We start from the raw sequence: 21,075 nt of genomic DNA on the forward strand, positions 1-21,075 counted from the left end.
TTACGGATGCGATGAAACTTCTTGAGGGCTTGTACGTGAAAAAGAAGAATCTTTTCTATGCGCGTCATGAGTTAGCCACAAGGAATCAGCAGCCATCGGAGACCATATCTGAGTACGTTCAGAGCCTCCATACTCTGGCTAAGCAATGCGAATTCAAGGACATTTCGGCAGCACAGTACAAGGAGGAGTCCGTGATGAATGCAATGATCACCGGATTGCGCTCTTCAAGTATACGACAAAGATTGCTAGAGTATGAGGACCTTACACTTCAGAAGGCCACCCAAGTTGCTGATACTCTTGAAAAAGCACAGAAGTTCTCTGAAAACTACCAGCAGCCGTTAGCATCGGTCGCCAAGGTATCTGTATGTGCGGATAGAGCTAATGACTACGCACTCGATACCAAACCAGATCCGTCTGCCATTGCTGCTTCAACCTCGAAGACTCGTAAATACCAGAAGAAATGCTGTTATTGTGGCACTCGTCATGTTTTTCGCAAGAGTCTCTGTCCCGCGAAGGATGCTGAATGCTTTGGATGTGGGAGGATCGGGCATTTCAAGAAATACTGCGATTCGCTTTATTCCGACGAACCTATTAAGGACTCGGACCGCCGACGTGTGGCATCGCTTCTGGCTGGGATTCCGAGCTCGTTAAAAGGTGCAATTATTACGATTGGTTTGGAAGGCAATGACTTGGATGCGCTATTGGATTCGGGGGCCGCCGAGAACTACATAGATTATCAGGTGCATGGCGTTGCGGCTGAAGTTGTCGATTACACCATGTGATGTCACCGTTGGGCTGGCATCAAAAGATGCAGTAACCAAAATGCGTGGCTCCGTAGCGGTGTCCATAAACATTTCCGGAAGCGTCTACCGTAACGTTCATTTTGGTGTCGTTTCTAATCTATGCGCCGATGTTATCTTGGGACACGAGTTTCTAGAACAGCATAAAGAGGTGATATTTAAATTTAATGGACCTCGTGATACACTCTTATGTCGGACATTGCAACTTCGCCGCTGCAAAAACCTACGAGATTCCGAGACTATTCCGATTTCTTGATCCGGATAGCAAACCCATAGCAACAAAATCGAGGTATTATTCACGCCAGGATAAATCTTTCATCAATTCCGAGATTGAGAGAATGTTGGGGGAAGGGATAATAGAAAGGTCTTCCTCGCCCTGGAGGGCGCAAGTTGTCGTAACCAAAGGCGACAGACATAAAAGACGGATGGTTATTGACTATTCACAAACGATAAACCGTTATACATATCTGGACGCATATCCTCTGCCGAAAATTGACGAGGTCGTCAACGAGATGGCGAAAGGTAGCGTTTATAGCTCTGTTGATTTAAAGTCCGCCTACCATCAGATCCCCTTGTCGGATGACGACAAGCCGCCAACAGCGTTTGAGGCGAATGGGCGGCTGTATCAGTTTCGTAGAGTTCCATTTGGTGTGACTAATGGTGTTTCAGCTTTCCAGCGTTTCATTGACACGTTCATCGATCGCAATAAGCTGGAAGGTACGGTGGCATATCTTGATGACATCACGATCATTGGGCGATCACAGGAGGAACACGACAGACGTCTGAAGGCCTTCATGGAAGCTGCAAAATTGAGTAATTTAACACTGAACCTAGAAAAATCCGTTTTTTCAGTGAAAAAGCTCAGACTTCTCGGCCACTGCGTATCCCACGGTGATATCAGACCCGATCCTGAAAATCTGCGACCGCTCATGGACATGAAACCACCAGGAAATGCTGCAGAAATGAAGCGATGCATTGGTATGTTTGCGTATTACTCTAAATGGATTGTCAATTTTTCAGAAAAGTTGAAACCTCTAACAGAAAATAGAGGGTATCCACTGGGACAGGAGGCGTCGAACGCTTTTCGGAAGCTCAAAGATGGTTTACTGGAAGCCAGTCTTGGATACATATGTGATGATTCTCCCTTTGTTGTGGAGTGCGACGCATCAAACTCTGCTGTCGCTGCTGTTTTGAGCCAGAAAGGTAGGCCGGTCGCGTTCGCGTCTAGAACGCTCAATAAGACGGAACAGGACTATCCGGCCGTTGAGAAGGAAGCTGCAGCTATCATAGAAGGTTTACGCAGATGGGGATATCTGCTTCACGGTAAAAGGTTCAAGTTGGTTACTGACCAAAAGGCTCTGTCCTTCATTTTCAAGAAATGTCATAAGAGTAAAATTAAAAAGACAAAGCTTCTACTGTGGAAACTTGAACTTAGTGCATTCGATTATGAAATTGAACATCGTCCTGGAATACAGAATTTTGCTGCTGATGCTATATCAAGGATATTTTCTGTTCATTCTATTTCAGCATTGCGGGAGGCACATGTTAATTTAGGACAACCGGGAGTTCGGAGGCTTATGCATTTCGTCAGGGTTTAAAATCTGCCCTTTTCGATTGAGGACGTTAAAGCCGAATGCCGATCGTGCATGGAGTGTGCCAGAATCAAGCCTCGTTATTTTCGGCCGGCGGAGGAGTGCTCGTTGATTAAAGCTACGAAACCAATGGAGCGACTGAGTGTGGATTTCAAAGGCCCCGTTGCTGGCAGAAATAAGTATCTTTTGATGATCATTGACGAGTTCAGTCGTTTTCCGTTTGCCTACCCGTGTAGGGATATGTCTTCCAGAACGGTAATCAATCGATTGTCTCAGTTGTTCTCACTTGTCGGCGCTCCTAACTATATCCATAGTGACCGGGGGAAGCCATTTCTTTCCAGAGAGGTGAAGACCTTCCTTGCGAAAAGGGGGATTGCGAGCAGTCATTCAACGCCTTATCACCCGACGGGAAACTCTCAGTCCGAAAGAGTGAACCAAACGATATGGAGGACTGTCAAGCTTCGGCTGGCCTCTCAGAATATGCGCGAAGATGATTGGGAAATGGTACTTCCCGATGCTCTTCATTCTGTGCGTTCATTGCTGTGCACTGCAACTAATGTTACTCCGCACGAAAGGTTTTTTGCATTCCCTCGTAAGTCTACGATCGGGCAATCTTTACCAGATTGGTTGCTTCAAAGTGATACTGTTCTGCTACGCAAGCACGTCAGAAGCAAGGATGAACCCTTGTGTGAGCCCGTGGATTTGCTGAATGTAAATTCGAAGTATGCCTCTGTCCGTTATCGCAATGGTACGGAATCGAGAGTTTCGGTGAAAGATTTAGCGCCCTATCCGAAGAACCGAGATGACATCGAGTCAAGAGCCGCTGCGGAACATGTTGAACTTGACGACACCGATCCTTGTGATCAGCGTAACTCACCTACTGCTCCAGAAGTCGTATTGGACCAAGACAGCCCGCCGACGGCTGAAGATAATGATAGTCCGCCTTTACGCCGGTCTACCAGAATCCGTAAAGCCCCCAATCGTTTTCGATATTGAGCCAATTGCAAATTCCTTGTACGTATTGTACGATTTCCTTTCGGGCGGGGAGATTGTGGTGAATTCTTGTGCGCGATTGTCTGGTCCTTTATATTTAGTTAAACCAATTATTACTTGATTACCTGTCTTTCCCTCTATATATTGTCTCGCTCCTAATTTGTCATCTCTTGGTACCTTATAGTTGCTGGCCTAGCTGTGTTGCGTATAGTGCTCGTTTTCAGTTAATAAAAGCCTTGGTTACTCTGTGAAATAAACGTCATCACAACTGCATGACTGGTATGGTTAGGAGGTACTGGATTTTATACATTACTATGATATGCTTTACTGTTTTTAATAAATTGATGTTGATCCAGTCATTATATATTTGCGGAGCATCTCCGAACATTGGTATCCACTAGGGTTGTTCAGAATTGATCGACTTTCAAAATGTCGTGGTTTTCAGTCCGATTCCCATGCCTTATACCATAAAAACATATTCTAGGTACTTTTTTTCGTAATTCATCCCTTGCATCCGTGTGCACATTAAGCTGGAAGAATATCGGCTAAAAATAGGGGATTCCCCTAAAATTTGAGTGTCGCTATTCGAACTAGGCTAGTAAAACGTCATGTATAAGCTGGTTTTATGTAGCTATTTCGGTTGGAGTGCTACATAACCTCACTATAGAAAGTATTGTCAGTTCAGGACACCATTTTCATGTCCCACACTGCCTTAGAACTACTCAAAACTGCCTAAGACTGATAGTCATTTTGTTGGATCACCTATCCTACACTCCTCAACCCTACCCGAGATTGTTCATCAATTGCTGGGATCACCACCATCAAGAATACAACTGTGAATGTATCATTCACTCACAGCCACATTATAAACATCACATTCGAGTTATGTTACCAAGCATACTTGAGTCGCAATTCTCGCAAAACTATATCAACTCTTCTATTTGTCCAGCTTCAGAAACTCATCATATATGATGATACAATGCTTCCGGACGCATATTCTGAGGTTGCAACTGTCGTCAAGGCCACGCAATGCACTCATGTGTTATTCTATTACACTCGTCTGTCGAATGAGAGACTGAAATGTTTCGGGTTGAGCTGCAAGGAAAGCAAAGTCTCAGTAAGTCGAACATTTTTCTTATTCGTCATATGAACTTGAAGCAAAAGCTCGTATTCATGAATATACAATGTCATTTGTTTCATATTTAAATTAAAACAATTCCGGCACATGGTGATCGCGTCGTAACAACCCTCAGTTCAATCAGCGATATTCAAAATTAGGGAAATGTAGTGATGATTAGGGCAACTTTTGCAACTTGTTTTACAGGTTCCAGCAGCTTTCTAACTAGTTTTGTAATATGGTGTTTTAGGCTTATTGGTGGATTCTTATAATACAACTTTTTGCCACTTTTCCCCATTTTTTTCAAGCAACTTTTTGTAACTTTGTCGATTTTTAATGAAACATTTTGCAATTATTTTCGATTTTTCATGGAACTAAACTTTTACTGGAAATATATTTGGCACTATATGTAAATATATCGCTTGATTATTTCACTGTCGTTTAAATTTGAGGTCCTTTCTGATTTGACGGCTAGACCGCCGAAAATCATATTTTCACGGGGTCAATTTTTCAGGCTTATTTTTGTTGAAGTCGCAAACACTGAGTTTTGCTACAGTGCTTGGATAACGATCGATTCGAGTACCTTATACCTTAATAATTTCAAGGAACTTGTCCATAAATGCAACTTTTTACTGCAATTTTGTGAAAAATAATGCAACTTTCCACGGATTTGACTGCAACAAAAACTTGCCCAAGTGATGTGTGATTTATCTTACAATCGACTGCTCGTTGGTTCAGACGACGCATAACATCGCAAAGATAAGCCTCGTAATTACGGGTATAAAATTGTATGGTTGATTGTGCTATTTGCTAACAAAAACGTAAAACAAATAAATGCTTACTGAAATGACATCACTCGCATCTTGAGAAGCTTTTATCACAGGCCGTCATGATATGAACATAGAATCTATGAGCAACTTGTAAGTTAGGTGTCGATTGAAACAGCGAACCATTGAGAAATACGTGAAATACGAGCCTTTTGTAGCACGGCTCCTAACGCGCGATAGGGCAAGTATTCGTAACAAGATCGATTCATGGAGAAGAAATATTACTCAATCCGATATGGATCACATTGTGTTTTCATATGTGTAATTCAGCTTGTTTTACAATAAACCAGCGTCCAATGTTTTGGAGAGACAGCAATTAGACTGTATTCGCAAACGCGGCTCCAAGCTAGCCTTCCCGCAGGTTTCATTGAGCCCTTAAAATCAAAAAAGAATATAATTGGCATTTGTCGTTTACTTCTGCAAACATTTTCTTCAACTTCTGCACATCAATGCTGACATATCATAAACGAGAGTAGGTTCCAATCGTCGACGACCGCCAACACGTGTTAATTTGGTTGAGAACTTCGGTTGTAAAATTTATAATTTTCTTCGTTGGAAAATAAATATGTAGATCAAGATTTCTAATTGGTATCCGAGCAACGTTGGGCTTCATGGTTCCAGTTCCTGACAATCTTCAATGTAGTAGGCTAATTACCTGATTACACAAACAATCTCTCATGTTCGATTGCTCGCGACTCAATTATTGCCCGTGTTTGAAATTCATCAGAAGTGCAGCGGTGGTCAATATTGTGCAACCGCCAGGAGAGATTCATATGCTCTCAAAAGCTCGCTAAGCTTATTTTATACCAGCTATACGAACTTGTCTTGGACAAATATAACAAATCCACGAAAATATATCGAATTTCACGAGATTTGCAGTATCGCGGTGCGTTAATTATAAGGCTCTTTCGCGATTTCAAAAGGCACTTTACAGAATCAGCGTACGAAATTTCAACCTCCCAATTTGTGCCAAACTGATCTCGATCCTACTAGTTTGCCATCACGCCAAAATAGTGGCCTTCAGCACTTTCGAGTTAAGTGTCCCTGTTCCGGTCGATATAACCAGAAGCCGTATTTGCCGCCGTACTTTTGTTGTATAACGTTAGCGGTAGAGGGTTTCTGTTGTAACTCCGATTTTGACTCACTTTTATCAAATGTTGCTTTGAAACGGACGAGAAAAGCAATAATTATATACCCAATATTCGACAGTAAATTTGAAAAGTGAAGGAAATTTATGTGAAATGTGGAATTTCTTAAGCTTCCTTAACTGGTAGATATAATACGCAGGTCATGAACTGTCAAAAAATAAATGCATCACCAAAATTGTCCCCCATTTGACTTCCATGTTTTCCATCTATTCAGCGATTGACATGTAAACCATGAGATGAGATGTAAGGTACAGCAAAGATCAATCAAGTAATTCCATTTGAAAGGTTATTTTATCATTCAGCTCCTGAAGCTGTCGATAAGAGATGAATGGATGGCAGCAGATGTCTATGGTGAAGTCGCGACTATTATCAGCATCACGGGATGTTCCACCCTATCTTTCCGGAACTGCGATTTGACGAAACAGAAGTTGGAATGCTTTGGGTCAGCGGGCAGGAAAAATCAAATTAATGTAAGTTGCTGAGAACTGGAGTTATCAAAATATTTGTCATCGAGAAATTTGGAACATAGCATGGGTATATAGTAGAAATATGGCTGCAGTGTTACAATGCCATGAATTCCATTTTCGATTTTCGATTCGTATGCGAAATCTTAATCTACATAAGATCAGGGGTGTCAAACATACTGCACGCCTGATGTTAAAGGTTGTCAGCCGCCAGAGAACCCTGAATGATGCTTTAGTCATGATAAACGGAATTTCAACATCCGCATTTAAAAGTAAAATCACTTGCAGGCTACTATACGCACAACGCATGCACAGGGCTAACTCCACATTACGAATAACACAAAGGGAGCATAGAAACGTGCTATAACTTACCGTAATTTTCCAATTATAGTACGCCCCCATGTATAATACGCACCCCTAAAATAGCATGTAAATTCTGGGAAAAAGCCTGTACCCACGTATAGTAGCCTACGAAGTACATGAATAGTTCCGATTTCGTATACGATGTCATTCTGTTTTGCGATATCACTGTTGAACAATCATTACACGACGATCGCTAATCATTATACAATTAGCGGGATTGTCTTTAAACGATAGTAGATAGCAGCCAAAGCCTGCGAGGCAGGCGGCGCGATAGTTTAGAGGCCAACGAACCGACATCTTGAGCATGATGCCTATTACAGATGCGATTGCGCCTAGGCTAACGGTTATGTCATGCGCAACAGGTCTGTTGGAGATGCGACTGATTACTAGGGCCATTTAAAGTCATTAAAGTCATATTTTTTTCTATGCATCAGTAAGTCGTGAAATCAACTTTAACGCAAAAACCGCATCCCTATGGGGTATATTAAGAAAGTTATAAAGTCATATAAAGTCATATTTTGCTGGTTAGGTCATAAAAAGTTATAAAGTCATATTTTAGTATAGTTTAAATAAAAGTAGCAATTTAAGTGGTGAAGGAATCAAGCACTAAGAAACTAAGGCAGTTACTCGTTGGGGTAGCTGGTCGAATGCTGCTCAATATTATGCCGAGACGTAGGAAGGTGAAGCTATTGTAAAGAGCATCAAAAATTAAGTCAACGATCCAAAGTTGACTATTCAGCCAATTTTCCTCAACTATAACAATATTTCAAACTTAATACTGAAAATGGAAAATTATAGCCTACGTACACCGTCAACCTGATGTGATGTTGTAATGGAAAGTTATAGCATACGTATACACGCCCATGCTTGTCTAAATGCCCTTGATTTCGGAAAAGATCCGCTTGAGCTCAAAAATTACATTAAGAAGCAATTCGACAAAAACGATGTGAAAAAAATTATGGAGCTACAAAGACGAGACATTTCACCATCGCTTTATGCAAAACTGCAGAAGTGTCAACCCACATCAGCGTCTGTGGAGCGCTCATTTTCCTTACTAAAGTCATTTTACGTCCAAATCGTAACTTCAATGACTTTAACATTCCGCACTACATGAAACTGTACTACAACAGTGGCTTCAAATAAAAATGGACGTGTTATGTTGCGTATGTTTTACTCTTTAGTTCCAAGAGTGACGTTGTTCGCATGTAAAAATAACCGATTTTCACATAAAGTCATATAAAGTCATATAAAGTCATATTTTCCGAAAAATAAAGTCATATTATGGATTTTTTAAGGTCATATAAAAATGGCCCTACAGTGATTACGTAAGCGATTATATCTTGCGCACATGACCTCTCGTATATGCGATTGTTCAGGCCAGTCGTTGACGCGATGAATTGGCGAGAATTGCCGCGTGCGAGTGTCTATTAGTGACCTCATTTCGCTCGCGTACAAACGGCAAACCAACTCAGCAGGAGATCGCGTGATTGTGCACACGGCTCTCGTTAATTAGCAACGCGCTTCCCTTAATTGGCAGCGCGTCACACTCTATATTACGAATTACTACGCGCGATGGCTGAAAGTGATGCGCGATTGGAAACAAACATGAAGAAAGGTGTAATTCAAGTTTTTTATCGAGGGATACTTTTTTCAAGCGTGTTGTTCACATGTATAATACGCACCCCCCGATTTTAGGGCAAAAAATCGTGTAAATTTTGCGCATTATACATGGAAAATTACGGTATGTCGTCGTTTCAGCGGCCAAGCATCGTATTTAGCCAACTGTTGCTAGAATCAAGCACTTATGATGTAACATACTATACTATATATAGGCTTGAAAATGAAGAATCCTTGTGATAAACAAGAGTATGGATCGAGAGGTGACATTTTGGTATCATTTTACGGATCCGACCCGCGACCCAAATTAAGTTTGTCACCCCTGATATAGACATTTATTATTTCACTGTACATTTTATATGAACAACGATGTAAATCCACCGTAATCCTCATTGTATTTGTACAGCAATTCTTGATGATCAATAAGTCTTATGTTATAGCTCTCGAGTCTTCAAATTACCGATGTCAAGATGCGAGCCGACGATTATCGGGAAATCGCAATTACACTCAAGTCGATCGGTTGCAAAGAGATAAAGTTCAAAAACTGCAATTTGACGGGGCAGAAACTGCGTGAATTCTACACTGCATGTAAAGACAATGATGTGTCTGTAAGTTCATTTATTGTTGGTACATTGTGCATTTCTATCAGGGTTTATGCTAAGGACGTAGCATTCAGCCCCTTTGTCATCGCGGCACCATAACACCCTAACTCTAACACTTCGGGTACCTTGATTGCGCGATACAGGAAGAAAATGACCGGAATCAGATCATCAACCTACGTCATATCACAGTTCTGCCACCTATTCTGATGGTGGTGATTAAAAATTGTCATTATACTTTCGGCCAAGCCTGAATATCACGTCCCCATTCCTGGTGATGACCTTTTGTTAGTCACTGTACTTTTACTTTCATAGCTATCGACGCTGAAGGCTCTATTCACGACTGTACTACGGTCTGGAGTGTTGTCAAGGCTTCTCCTCAACTACGCCGCTGTTCTTACTGCGTATTTACTAAAAAAATCAATCAGTTAATATCGAATACAAGGAAGGCGACTGAAAAAGAGCAAGGAAAATGCCGAGTAGCTCAATATCCATCACTCTTCACTGACCACGGGCATTAGGTCGTGGTGGATTTTAGATTAATTATGGTTGCCATATTTTAGGACCTGCGTGGAAAAGAGGAGAGTTTTCACAAATCACAAAATTCATAATATCGGACGGGAAATTCAATTTTTTACAGGACATACTGATGTGTTGACTAACAAAAATGTCACTTTTACAACTCGACTTCCGAAAGACCCGCTTGGAGGTCCAGCTTTCAGATATCGCCTCATTTATGGCGCTTTTCAGTTGTGCCTGAACAATTGCCGTACTGACAAAGATATTAAGGCCATAAAAGCTATACATCGTCAAAAAGGACAACATTTGGGTGTCCTCAGAGGACATTTTCGATTTCCTGAAAATGGAGGACAAATCATCCTAAATGAGGACATATGGTAACCCTAGATTAATGGACCGTACTTGGTCGTTACAGCATCCTATCTGTTCGTTACATCTCATTGCCTGGTACATCGCATTGTATATCGTATGTCTTGAGCGAATAGAAAATGTTAGAACCGCCGATCATACCGATTATACCCGTATATCTCGTGGCGTTTCCAGCGCCTTTTTGGCCGAATCTCCTAACACCAATAAACCTAGTATTGTGGCGGTGTCTGAAAATACACTATTATTCGACGCCAGCACACCACCAGTATGTTTGACCTGGACCAAGGCTGGATTACGATAGCACTAAAAGTTAGAGATTGACGACATTCGGAAAAGTCTACCCCACCACGTTTTTGGGGCAAACGAATATAATATCACTGATGGTGGAAAGGATTGCTGCATATTCATACTTTGTAACAAACTGACTGTCATAGGTAGGCCTACTAATATGTTGACTCTGAATACGTGCAATATGCATTCATTGCAGCACGTATCCAAACTATGGTTCCGATTGAGAGCTCTGTTACCAAGCATGTAAATGTGAATTCTCCAAAAAAAAAAATTTTCCACTTTTATGCTCTTCCAGCTTCAGCGGCTCATCATATTGGATCGTACAATGTCTTCGGACGTGTATTCGGACGTCGCCGACGTCGTCAAGGTTACCGCATGCACTCGTGTGGAATTCGATGATAGTTATTTGTCGAAGGAGAAACTAGATTATTTCGTGACAAGATGCAAGGAAAGTAAAATCTCAGTGAGTCAAACATTTCTCTTATTCATGAGTTATCAGCTAGAAATAAAAACTCGTATTCCTAAGCAATTACAATTTGAAATGAAAATCAAATTCCACATAAAACGATCGCCTCGTGACAAACCTCATTTTACTCATTGATATAGAAAATTAAGGAAATAGTCATGATTGTCTACGGCGACGCGACATATTCCTTCTCATACGCCATAGATCTGGATAAATCCATCTAACAATTTGCAACAAATGGATGCGATTTGCGAGCTAGTATTATATAATTATGTTGACTCCACCAACGCCTCAGATCTGTTCACATATCTATATTCAGCTATTCATCTCGCCCGTTTATTGTAAGATGTATTATCACGTTCCTTCTTTTTCTCTTGGACAGCCGTGACTATAGATTACTGCTGGGCGTGAACAGGCTCTTGGTGATAAGGGTGATTAGTAGAAACGAATAACTGATATGATATGAGCACTACCAGCATCGTCCAGATAGGTTTCTAGTCGTTTACGACGATTGGTTCCCTTACTCCTTCATACACTCAATTACTTTTCTGCGCTACCTTTTCTGCTTTCCTTACCGACCATAATTTTATTGCTGCATACAATCTTATTAATCATCATCATCATTTTATCAAAATTTTTATCAAATCAATACACCACAAGTTTGTGATATAATGAAAAGATAGGAGGACGCCCAAACGACTTTGAGTAGCGTATAGTCTTATAATCAGACACCAACCTTGGCCTACAGCATGTAGGGCTAAGTAAGAGGCATGCAGTCATGCACACTGGATTCAGGAAAGGATAACATAAAGGGAAGCGATGAAAATGATTGCTGCATGTTTCAGTAGGCGAAGTCGATATGTCATATTGTCATACACCTCTTCATGAATATATTGCACATGATATCTGCAACACACTCTTTTCCAACCAATACCACGTTCATTAAAAGAAAATCCATTCTAACTGAGCACTATGATTTGAAATAATGCACAGTCAGCGAGTGTATTTACCCAATATACCAATATTATGGAGCACTTAGCTCCGAATTGTATTTTATATTTTCTGTCTTAACATCATTGGCTCCATATAAACTTGATATTTGACAAGTAGTTTCTTCCAGTATGAATTGCCGATTTCATCAACCAAATGTTTCCGGACGGCTGATTCAAGAGCATTCGGACTCCCATGCACACGACAACTCGGTGTCCATGTAAATATTCGTCCCGAACAACACTGAATGTTCGATCGTCTCTGAAAATATCTCATATTTTGTTGATGCCAAAATGCTGGGGAAAGTTCAAAAGACAGGTTACTGTGAAAATATTGTTCAGAGTCAAACATAAAAACTTATGGGTCCACAAGCTTAGTAATTGTTTGAAAGGGGTCCATTACTAGTGCAAAACTTAGCGTTTCTGCTTACATTCTCACTCAACGCGCTTTGTATACAAAAGTCGTCAAGAAGTTGTGAAAATTCCAAAAAATTGTTTGCTTAATAGGATCATTATGTGGATTATTGATAAAAACATCAATGAGCCTACAAGAAGTTCACGGGATAGTCGTTTGCATTTCACGCGAAAAGTATAGACTTTGAATAGTTTGTGGGAGAACCGGCGAAACGTACGGACAATCACGAACCATCGATATACTTAGTGGTCGCAGATTGTAATAAAAAGCTCCAGATAGACAGACAGGACTGATGGGATACAAACACTATTGTAAAATACAAACGGTGTGTTTGGAAAAGTGAAGTAGCCATGTTTTGACGGTTTCCACAAGTCTCATTACTCTCGGTTGCGGTATAGGCTATAGCAGTCGTTTGGTTTGGGCTGTAGAATCTAAATCAGTGGTTCTCAACCTTTTTGCCTTTGCGGACCCCTTTTGGACCGTCACGGGCCGCCGCGGAACCCCCGATATTTTAGTTCAATTTTAGCTCAATTATCGTACAGCTGTGATCTGTCTTGTGCAAATCATATCACTAAGCTAGTGATAAAGAGCAAAAAATGACTTTTATTGGAAATGACATCATACTAATTATATAGACATGTATAATTTCAAATTGAATTTTGCAACTGTATTTCTTGAAATACGTGGTCGCGTCTTGAATATCCGCGCCTTCAATTTGATATGAACGAGTGCCGATAATCCGTTTCAACAAAGATAGGTTTGCTTCATTGTACACTTCATTCATATACTATGGTCAATTACACCGGACCAATTTTCTTTACTCTTATTCCGTGGCTACCGACTTGTAGTACGTCCCACTTCCGGGCGTTTATAAGTCACGGCTTCCACGGATGATATGGCGAGAAAGAGCATATAGACTGACCTGCAACCAGGGCTTTGGAGCCGGAGCCGGAGCCCGGAGCCGGAGCCCCGGAGCCAGGCATTTTCACCGGAGCTGGAGCCGGAGCCGGAGCTCTACTTAAAATTCAGCCGGAGCCGGAGCCGGAGCTGGAGCCCGTTATTTGAGGAGTAGCTCCGGCTCCGACGTATTTCATTAGATGCTATTATATATTGAACAACCACATCTGCTGATTTATCATAATTGAACAGCAGGCCTTAATATTAATGCTGTGCGCAGCAATGGCATAGAGTTAAGTGCGTTCTATTGCAACTATGATGATATCGACAAGTGACAAGTATTCATTATGACGTCACAAGCCGGAGAGGCGGCACCTATGTCTTCGTTGCTACATCGGATGTTACTGACGGCTGACAGACTGTTAGATTACTATGGATAACTAACCTATGGGTAGATTAGTAATCTGTATAGACCAGGAAGGGACAACCTTCTGGTTTATAAGGGACACATGAAATTGACGATCGAGCGCGCGGTCCACTAGCCGCGCCATGCGGGTAAAATTTGCAAAGTTTATAAATAAACCAGGTCAATAATATTATTACTTGAGTATATTGCGGGTCTACTCTACTGTATAGTATACTGCCTGCTAGGCTCAGTTTGCAAGGACACGACTATTCGGCGTCTGACCACATCTATATCGAAGGTCTCCGATAATATCCGATATTCATTTTTTGCCTACATTTCAACGTCGACGATCTTTGTGCGAGCGCAAACGCGAAAAGACTTTCTCCCGTAATTGCGAATACAGTTAGACTCAATCGGGTAAATGAGGCTTTTTTTTCATTTTCAGTAGGGGGTAGGCAACAAGAAATCGTGTGACAATTAAACACGTGAAGCGCGAAGAAAAATTTCACTACTGTTTTAGTTTATTGTAATGTATGACGATTTACTGAAAATTTGACTGGACCCTGGACCTGCCAATGCGTCGGAACTGATATTTTAGTCATCAACATCCCAAATGTCGCAGCCAGAGTTGTAATTTATGGTTGGCATTGCAATTTTTGCTTGGCATTGCAATTTCAAAATCTGAGCAATTCATTTTCGATAATAATAGGAAGGAAATTACATTGCGGGCCACACAAAACCCTCTCGGGCGGGCCACATTCTGACCGCTGGTTGGCCACCCCTGATATAGACAGGCCCATTCAATAATGTCAGAGCCGGAGCCGGAGCTGGAGCCGGAGCAGTGGTAATAATGCCGCTCCGGAGCCGGAGCCGGAGCTAATGTATGATAGAAGAAAGCTCCGGAGCCGGAGCAGTTTAAATTTCCGGCTGCTCCAAAGCCCTGCCTGCAACACTTAGGTAGGGATTCTGGAGTCGACCTATAGGTCTGACTCGAACCCACAACCCATTAGTCTTGTAGCTATTGCTTATACCACTACGCTATCTCTCCACCAAATATAGGTGGTGGCGAATGTGTAAATAACGCGTAACGCTCCCGACGACACATTTGGGTGTGATCGCAACAAATGTGGCACCAAAATGGACAAACAATTTTTGATAAACATATACCGCCAAGCCTGGTCATTTCTATCCAGCAGCTCATCTTGAAGTTGTCGTGAATAAATGGTTTTGATTTTTATAAACATTTTGAAGTCACCGTGATTGACCTTAATCATCCAACTTTCTATTATTTCAATCTCCTACAAAATATATATAAAGAACAAATGAATGTATCAGTACGTTATTACGTAATCTAGCAATTAAAATGAGAGTCTGCACAGTAGGATATTTCATCTCAGACGGCCATTCTGTTGATGTCGACTGCGTACGAATTATGACGTAATATTCATACTTTTTGATTTCAGGTCCCAGAACTTTCGATTGGTTGGTCGCAGTCAACTGCAACTGAAGAGGAAGTGTCAGTGATTTGTGAATTGATGGCATTTTTCGTAGAAAAGCTGTTTCTATTTAATTGGGAAATTGATGCCATAGGGACGGAGAGATTGAAACGCACGCTGCAACGCGAAAGTTCAAAGGTTCGATTCCTTTAACTCAACTTTGATGCCTTTGTTAGGCCCTACTGTGTATTAACTTCCAAAATGTCACTATGACGAGATTGGCTATAGTGGTATGATCCACAGTTGAAACACCAATAGGTTGCAAATTCCAGCCCGACCAATATTGACACCGGAACTCCTTCTCAAGGTTTATCTAGGCTCCTCCTCGCCACCTGATAAATGTAAGCGATGTATTAAAAAGCCTAGAAGGGGGCCATGTTGCAAGTCGGCAGAAATGAAAGAATATCGGCCAGGTGTAAACGACTAACAGCAACAACAAATTACAATTTATTATTCAATAATTTATTCTCAATGCATGCCATACGTACTATCGTACTAGTGACATCAATATAATTATTTTATTTCCATAGGATATTTCTACAGTTTAGGAATTATTTTGGCATTGGATCGACAAACTGTAATCATTTAAATATTGTGCACGCAAATGCATTAGTGTTTTACATCGGTGTTGATTTGGCTTGACTACATTTAACGTTTCAGAAATGTGGATTGACTCGAAGCCAAATATTCGACAAAATAATCGTCAAGTCATGAACTGATCGTTTTCGAATAAATCACCGAACTCGTACGATGTACAATTTTCGTCACAGGTTGTCAGCTATGGGAGCGACATAGTCATTCAACAATTTTGAAGTCTAGTTTAAGTAGTTTGTCACAAACAAAGTGATTAGAGTTTACGTCAGTGGTTCTCAACCTTTTTGTCTTTTCGAACCCATTTTAGTCCTTCACGGACCCCCGCAAGTTTAGCCTACTTATCGTGCAACTGTCATATGTCTTGTGTAAATATCAACTATGGGCATGTGACAAGTAGCCACAAAGTGACTTTTCGAGAAAATAATATCATACTTTATGTAAAAATTGGGAAGACTGACACTATTTCGAAGTGAATTTTGCAGCTGTATTTATTCTCTTGAAAATCTCTTTCTTTCGATTTGAGAGAGAGAGAGAGAGAATCTTTATTCGTATACATTACATATCAACATAACACTACACAAATGTAACAGTGAAATGTGACATGCAAGGTAGACGGGACGAGGCTCGATATGACATAGTCTTCAGAGCCGAGCCACCCGGGACAGGAGCAATTTTCACAGTCGATAACTAATAAATAAAAAATAAACTAACTAACGAAAGGAAGAATAAGACACAGTATCATGGACCAATTTGAAATACAATGCAAATACACTTCAGTGGTAGTTAATATTTGATATGAACGAGTCCCGAAAATATTTCCAACAAGATAGATATGAACGAGTCCCGAAAATATTTCCAACAAGATAGATGATGGCGAATGCAATATTAACGCGTGACACTTCCAACGACACCTTTGGGTTTGATCGCAACATATAATTATGGCATCGAAATTAAAAAACAAAGTATTTGATGAACATTTGACGTCCAGCCTAGACAGTGGTTATGTATATCACAGGAGAAAATGCATATTATGGCGAGGTTTCAATCCCTTCATTGGAAGAGATTGAGGGAAAAAATCAGGAATTTCAGTAGGCTTGGCAATTTGGCAATTTCGATGAGTTTGCGCAGTAGAATATTTTGTTTCAGACGCATATTCTAATGATGTGAGTCCTGATGTTTATGTAATTATGAAGCGAAACTGTCTCATGCTTTCCCTAATTGAAAAATACAAATTAGGTTAATAATCATTTTCAAATTTAGAGGTTTCGCGGACCCCCGGTTGAGAACCACTAGCTTACGTGCAAGGTGTTCCTCAACGCTGAAACCGTATAGATCCAATAGCAAAAGTAATTTACGTGATATGACTGTAATAAATCATTTGCTATTCTAAAGTGTTATGTCAATAAACGTTTGAGAGGTGTACGAAATGCCAGGCCCTATCAACCGATCGACATGACATAGCTTCACCACATCCGAATCAGATCTCTCGTACTGTCCCCTTGTAAGAGATGGTGTGAACGTGAGGTTCCCGTTCGTGTTCTGTATGTGAACCTCAGAAATTTAGAGGTTGGTGTTCACAAACGAACCATGGTAGGTTCTGCACTATGATCCTTTTTCACACATTACAATTTTTCTACGTCATTTTGACATCTTTGGTTGAAATTATTTGCATCAACTTCGGACCAGTCTATGCATGGCGTTGGTAGCATAAAAACCAACTCTAAACGAGCATGCACCTTATCGCCGATACTTGCTCTGTTACAAAAGTTTCTTGAAATATTCAGAGTTCCGTTTCTGAATATGTAATGACTCTCTTAGTCTCTGCTGTGGGCTTGACCCGCAATCACACAACATCAAGAACGAAATATTTACCTGTAGGTAGTCAGCGAATGGTGTTTATTCAACCAATCAATGCAATTGATATGAAGAATACATGGTTGTCTTGTGTAAAATAAATTAACAGGCTTACAGGAGCCATCTTGATTTGATATGTTTAAATATGTATGTGTCATAAAAAACAAATCTGTGCGATATTAGTGTTGCCTACTGCATAACTTGTATATCGGTTAATATCGGTAGCAAGTACAGAAACCCGTTTACACTCTGCTCATCATCAATGCTGCAATAGTTAGACGCTTAATACATTTTCCGGTATGGCCGAGGCCGTTAAGGCGTAAGCTTATATTCCCTTGCAAGTCCACGTCGAAATTGTTGACAAAGCGACAGAAGATATTGATTTATGGGGTTATTATAGCATTAGATTGTTCCAGTTGATATATTTGGTGACGTTTAAAAAGTCAGCATGTACCTCGGCATAACGTGGTCGGAGTCGTCGCTAGGTGTTCATATGTAAAATGGGGAGAAAGCGACATAGCGTAGTGGTATAATCCACGGCTGCTTCACCAATGGGTTGCGGGTTCGAGTCCGACCGAGGTCGTCTCCAGAATTCCTGCCAAAGTGTTGGAGGTTTATCTAGGCTCCTCCTCGCCATCTCGTCCGCGTAAGCGGTGTCCTACAAAAAGCCTAGGAGTGGCCGTGCTACAAGTTGGCAGATACGGAATCAAAAGTGCAGAAAATCGGCCTGCTGGTGTAAATGACCATTGTAGTCGACAAACAACATGAATACTTCAAACAAACAAAATTCACTGAAATATAGGGTTGGAATTAGCAATATGGCGTCACATGACGTCATAGGTCCACGTTCGCGTTCAAAAAGGTTCGCGTTCACCCGAAACTTTCAGGGGTTCGCATCATCCCTACTTTGTACCATGTAGTGGGCCTATGGTTAACATTGTTAGACTAATATAACCGTACAAATACCCTGCTTCTTTTATAACCACACACGCAAAATAATTACTCCAAAAATTTACATTCTATACTTTCCCGTTAGCCCAACGTTATACGACATGGGGTGGGTGGATATGCCAACATTGCTGGTTCGTATTGATGGTGTTTGAACATATAAGTGACTAAGTGGTATAAATTTACACATGACTATCATAATTACTTTGCTGCTGACTTAGAACACAACCCCTTTAATTGAAGACCTCTGTGAGACACCTCTGATGCGAATCTGGTGGTGGTGAGGGGCCTTTATCGACATTTCCTAGTAAGGGATCGTGAAGTACCGTTAGCTCTTGTCGGAATGAAAGCGGCAATATATTGGCGTTAAAGCGTTGTGACAAACTACGACAGTACTCTTCATTCCAGCAAGTATGTGCTCGCATCATATGCGTTTCTGGATTAGATATGGGTCGTTTGCATCTTCATTTGGTTGTTGTTGTTTATTAAACAAAATATTTGGCGCTTGCTGCTTGGCGTCTCGATTTGGTGGTTCAATGTTCATTCATTTTTCGTACGGTCTGGGAGGCTGATATAGCCATTTTACTCAACCTCGAAATACAAGCATCAGTTGTTGGTGATTTAATAATCATGATGTTTCGATGACATTGGTCATTTTACACCAGGGGTCGCCAACTCAAAACGGGTCGCGGGCCACTTTTCAAATTTCGTAGAGGCCGCGGGCCGCATGAATTCGATATCGATGTAAAATAGGAAACCACGTTCTAAAACTCTACGTCAGTACAACGGTGAGCTACCTAACAAAGGCGATGGGCATATTTGACCACAAAAGAAATAATATTTCATTAAAGGAATACAAATACAACAAAATCATTATCACCAATTATATTTTATTTTGAACTGTGAGCTGTGCACGATACCTGGAAACGCTTTTCAGCGACTAAGCAATCGATATTAGGACTAGCGAGATACGTTACTAGCTGAAAGACCATCGCCACGTAAAGCTTGATATTGTGGGGAAGCCCTAAGCCAGTGGTCCTCAAACTTTTTTAGACACACACCCCTTTATGATACTGAAAAATCGTCATATCACAAAATGCAACCAGAATGCTAGCAATTCCAACGGCTAGTTTGATGGCATGGAAGGTTATGGCTGTTGGTAACATAATTCTATAAGATCAATTCCGGACTATACACATAGCAATAACTATGAAATAGAGGTAAATCGCGCCGTGCGCGAAAATTTTTTCATTTGAGCGTATCTCCGCCTCCCCTTCAGATGCTTTCGTGCCCCCACTATGGGCGCGCGCTCCCCAGTTTCGGAACCCCTGCCCTAAGCCGTTTTCTATGCGTCTCGGTCTTGGCAGTGTTTGGGCCATTGCAAGTCAAGACAATATGCCCATTCACATCAGCTGATTCTCCCTCGATGGAATGCTGCTGCCATCACCACAACCGTTTTAGCTATAATTACGAATAGTGATGTTGGGCACAAAAGAATAGGTTATTTTGAAACAACAACAACATGTTGAAATTGTAGTTAATTTCAGCATTTCAAATTGGTTTTCTTAGCTTTCTTCCTAAATCTAAAATCAGGTCGCGGGCCGCAGAATGTGACTTGGCGGGCCGCATGCGGCCCGCGGGCCGCGTGTTGGTGACCCCTGTTTTACACCATGTGGATTTTCATATCCGCGCTGCCCGAGATTCCAAGATTTCCAACATTTAGCACGGTCCTATTTTCGTTCTAGGAGCAAGCAGTAATTATTTCCCTTTTATAGGTGATGTATCTCCAGCTTCCGGACGGAAATAGCTTTCCTTGTGAGGAGCCAACGGGACAAGAAAAAACATGTCTGCTGCAGTGAAAATCAACGTCAAAAATCCCAAATTGCGATTTGGACCAAATATATCAATAGATAAGCACTAACATGTTTAAAAATTCATTGTCTGGGTATTTATAGCTGCAGATGAAAAGGCTTCCAATGGTATACTTAGATCCTAATATACTTTCATTAAAAGTAAAGTTGAATTACCTGTAAATGGGCGAACACCTCTAATACGCGTTTGCATGGTCATAATCCCTTTGCGTTCGACGTAATAGATGAATTACTGATTGGATACGCGCTTTCTTTGTTTGTAGTATTCATTCTTTATTATGATTCCGCATCTGACCACTTCTTAGAGCACGGTCCACTTCTCGACCTTTTTAAAATACCGCTTAAGCAGATCGGATGGCGAGGAGCCTAAATAAGCCTTTCACGTCGGTAATCATCTGTCACATGCAGGACCTTAACTTCCGCAACCCAACCTCCCAATT

The 21,075-nt window shown here is 41.1% G+C and overlaps 1 protein-coding gene across 1 annotated transcript in view; it reads left to right on the forward strand.

Moving 5' to 3' along the window:
• The window catches only part of LOC145452736 (uncharacterized), a 53,181-nt gene extending 32,558 nt beyond the window's left edge, over nt 1-20,623 (forward strand). Inside the window, exons 8-13 of the mRNA XM_080330892.1 lie at nt 4,335-4,502; nt 6,780-6,947; nt 9,362-9,529; nt 10,995-11,162; nt 15,336-15,506; nt 20,540-20,623. Of these exons, the coding sequence (XP_080187018.1) occupies nt 4,335-4,502; nt 6,780-6,947; nt 9,362-9,529; nt 10,995-11,162; nt 15,336-15,506; nt 20,540-20,623 (927 nt within the window). The remainder of the gene's footprint in view (nt 1-4,334; nt 4,503-6,779; nt 6,948-9,361; nt 9,530-10,994; nt 11,163-15,335; nt 15,507-20,539) is intronic.
• The last annotated feature ends 452 nt before the right edge of the window (nt 20,624-21,075 follow it).

This window comes from Botryllus schlosseri, chromosome 12, assembly GCF_051294905.1.
Source record: "Botryllus schlosseri isolate E-star chromosome 12, Bs_hap1, whole genome shotgun sequence".
Taxonomy (NCBI): Eukaryota; Metazoa; Chordata; class Ascidiacea; order Stolidobranchia; family Styelidae; genus Botryllus; species Botryllus schlosseri.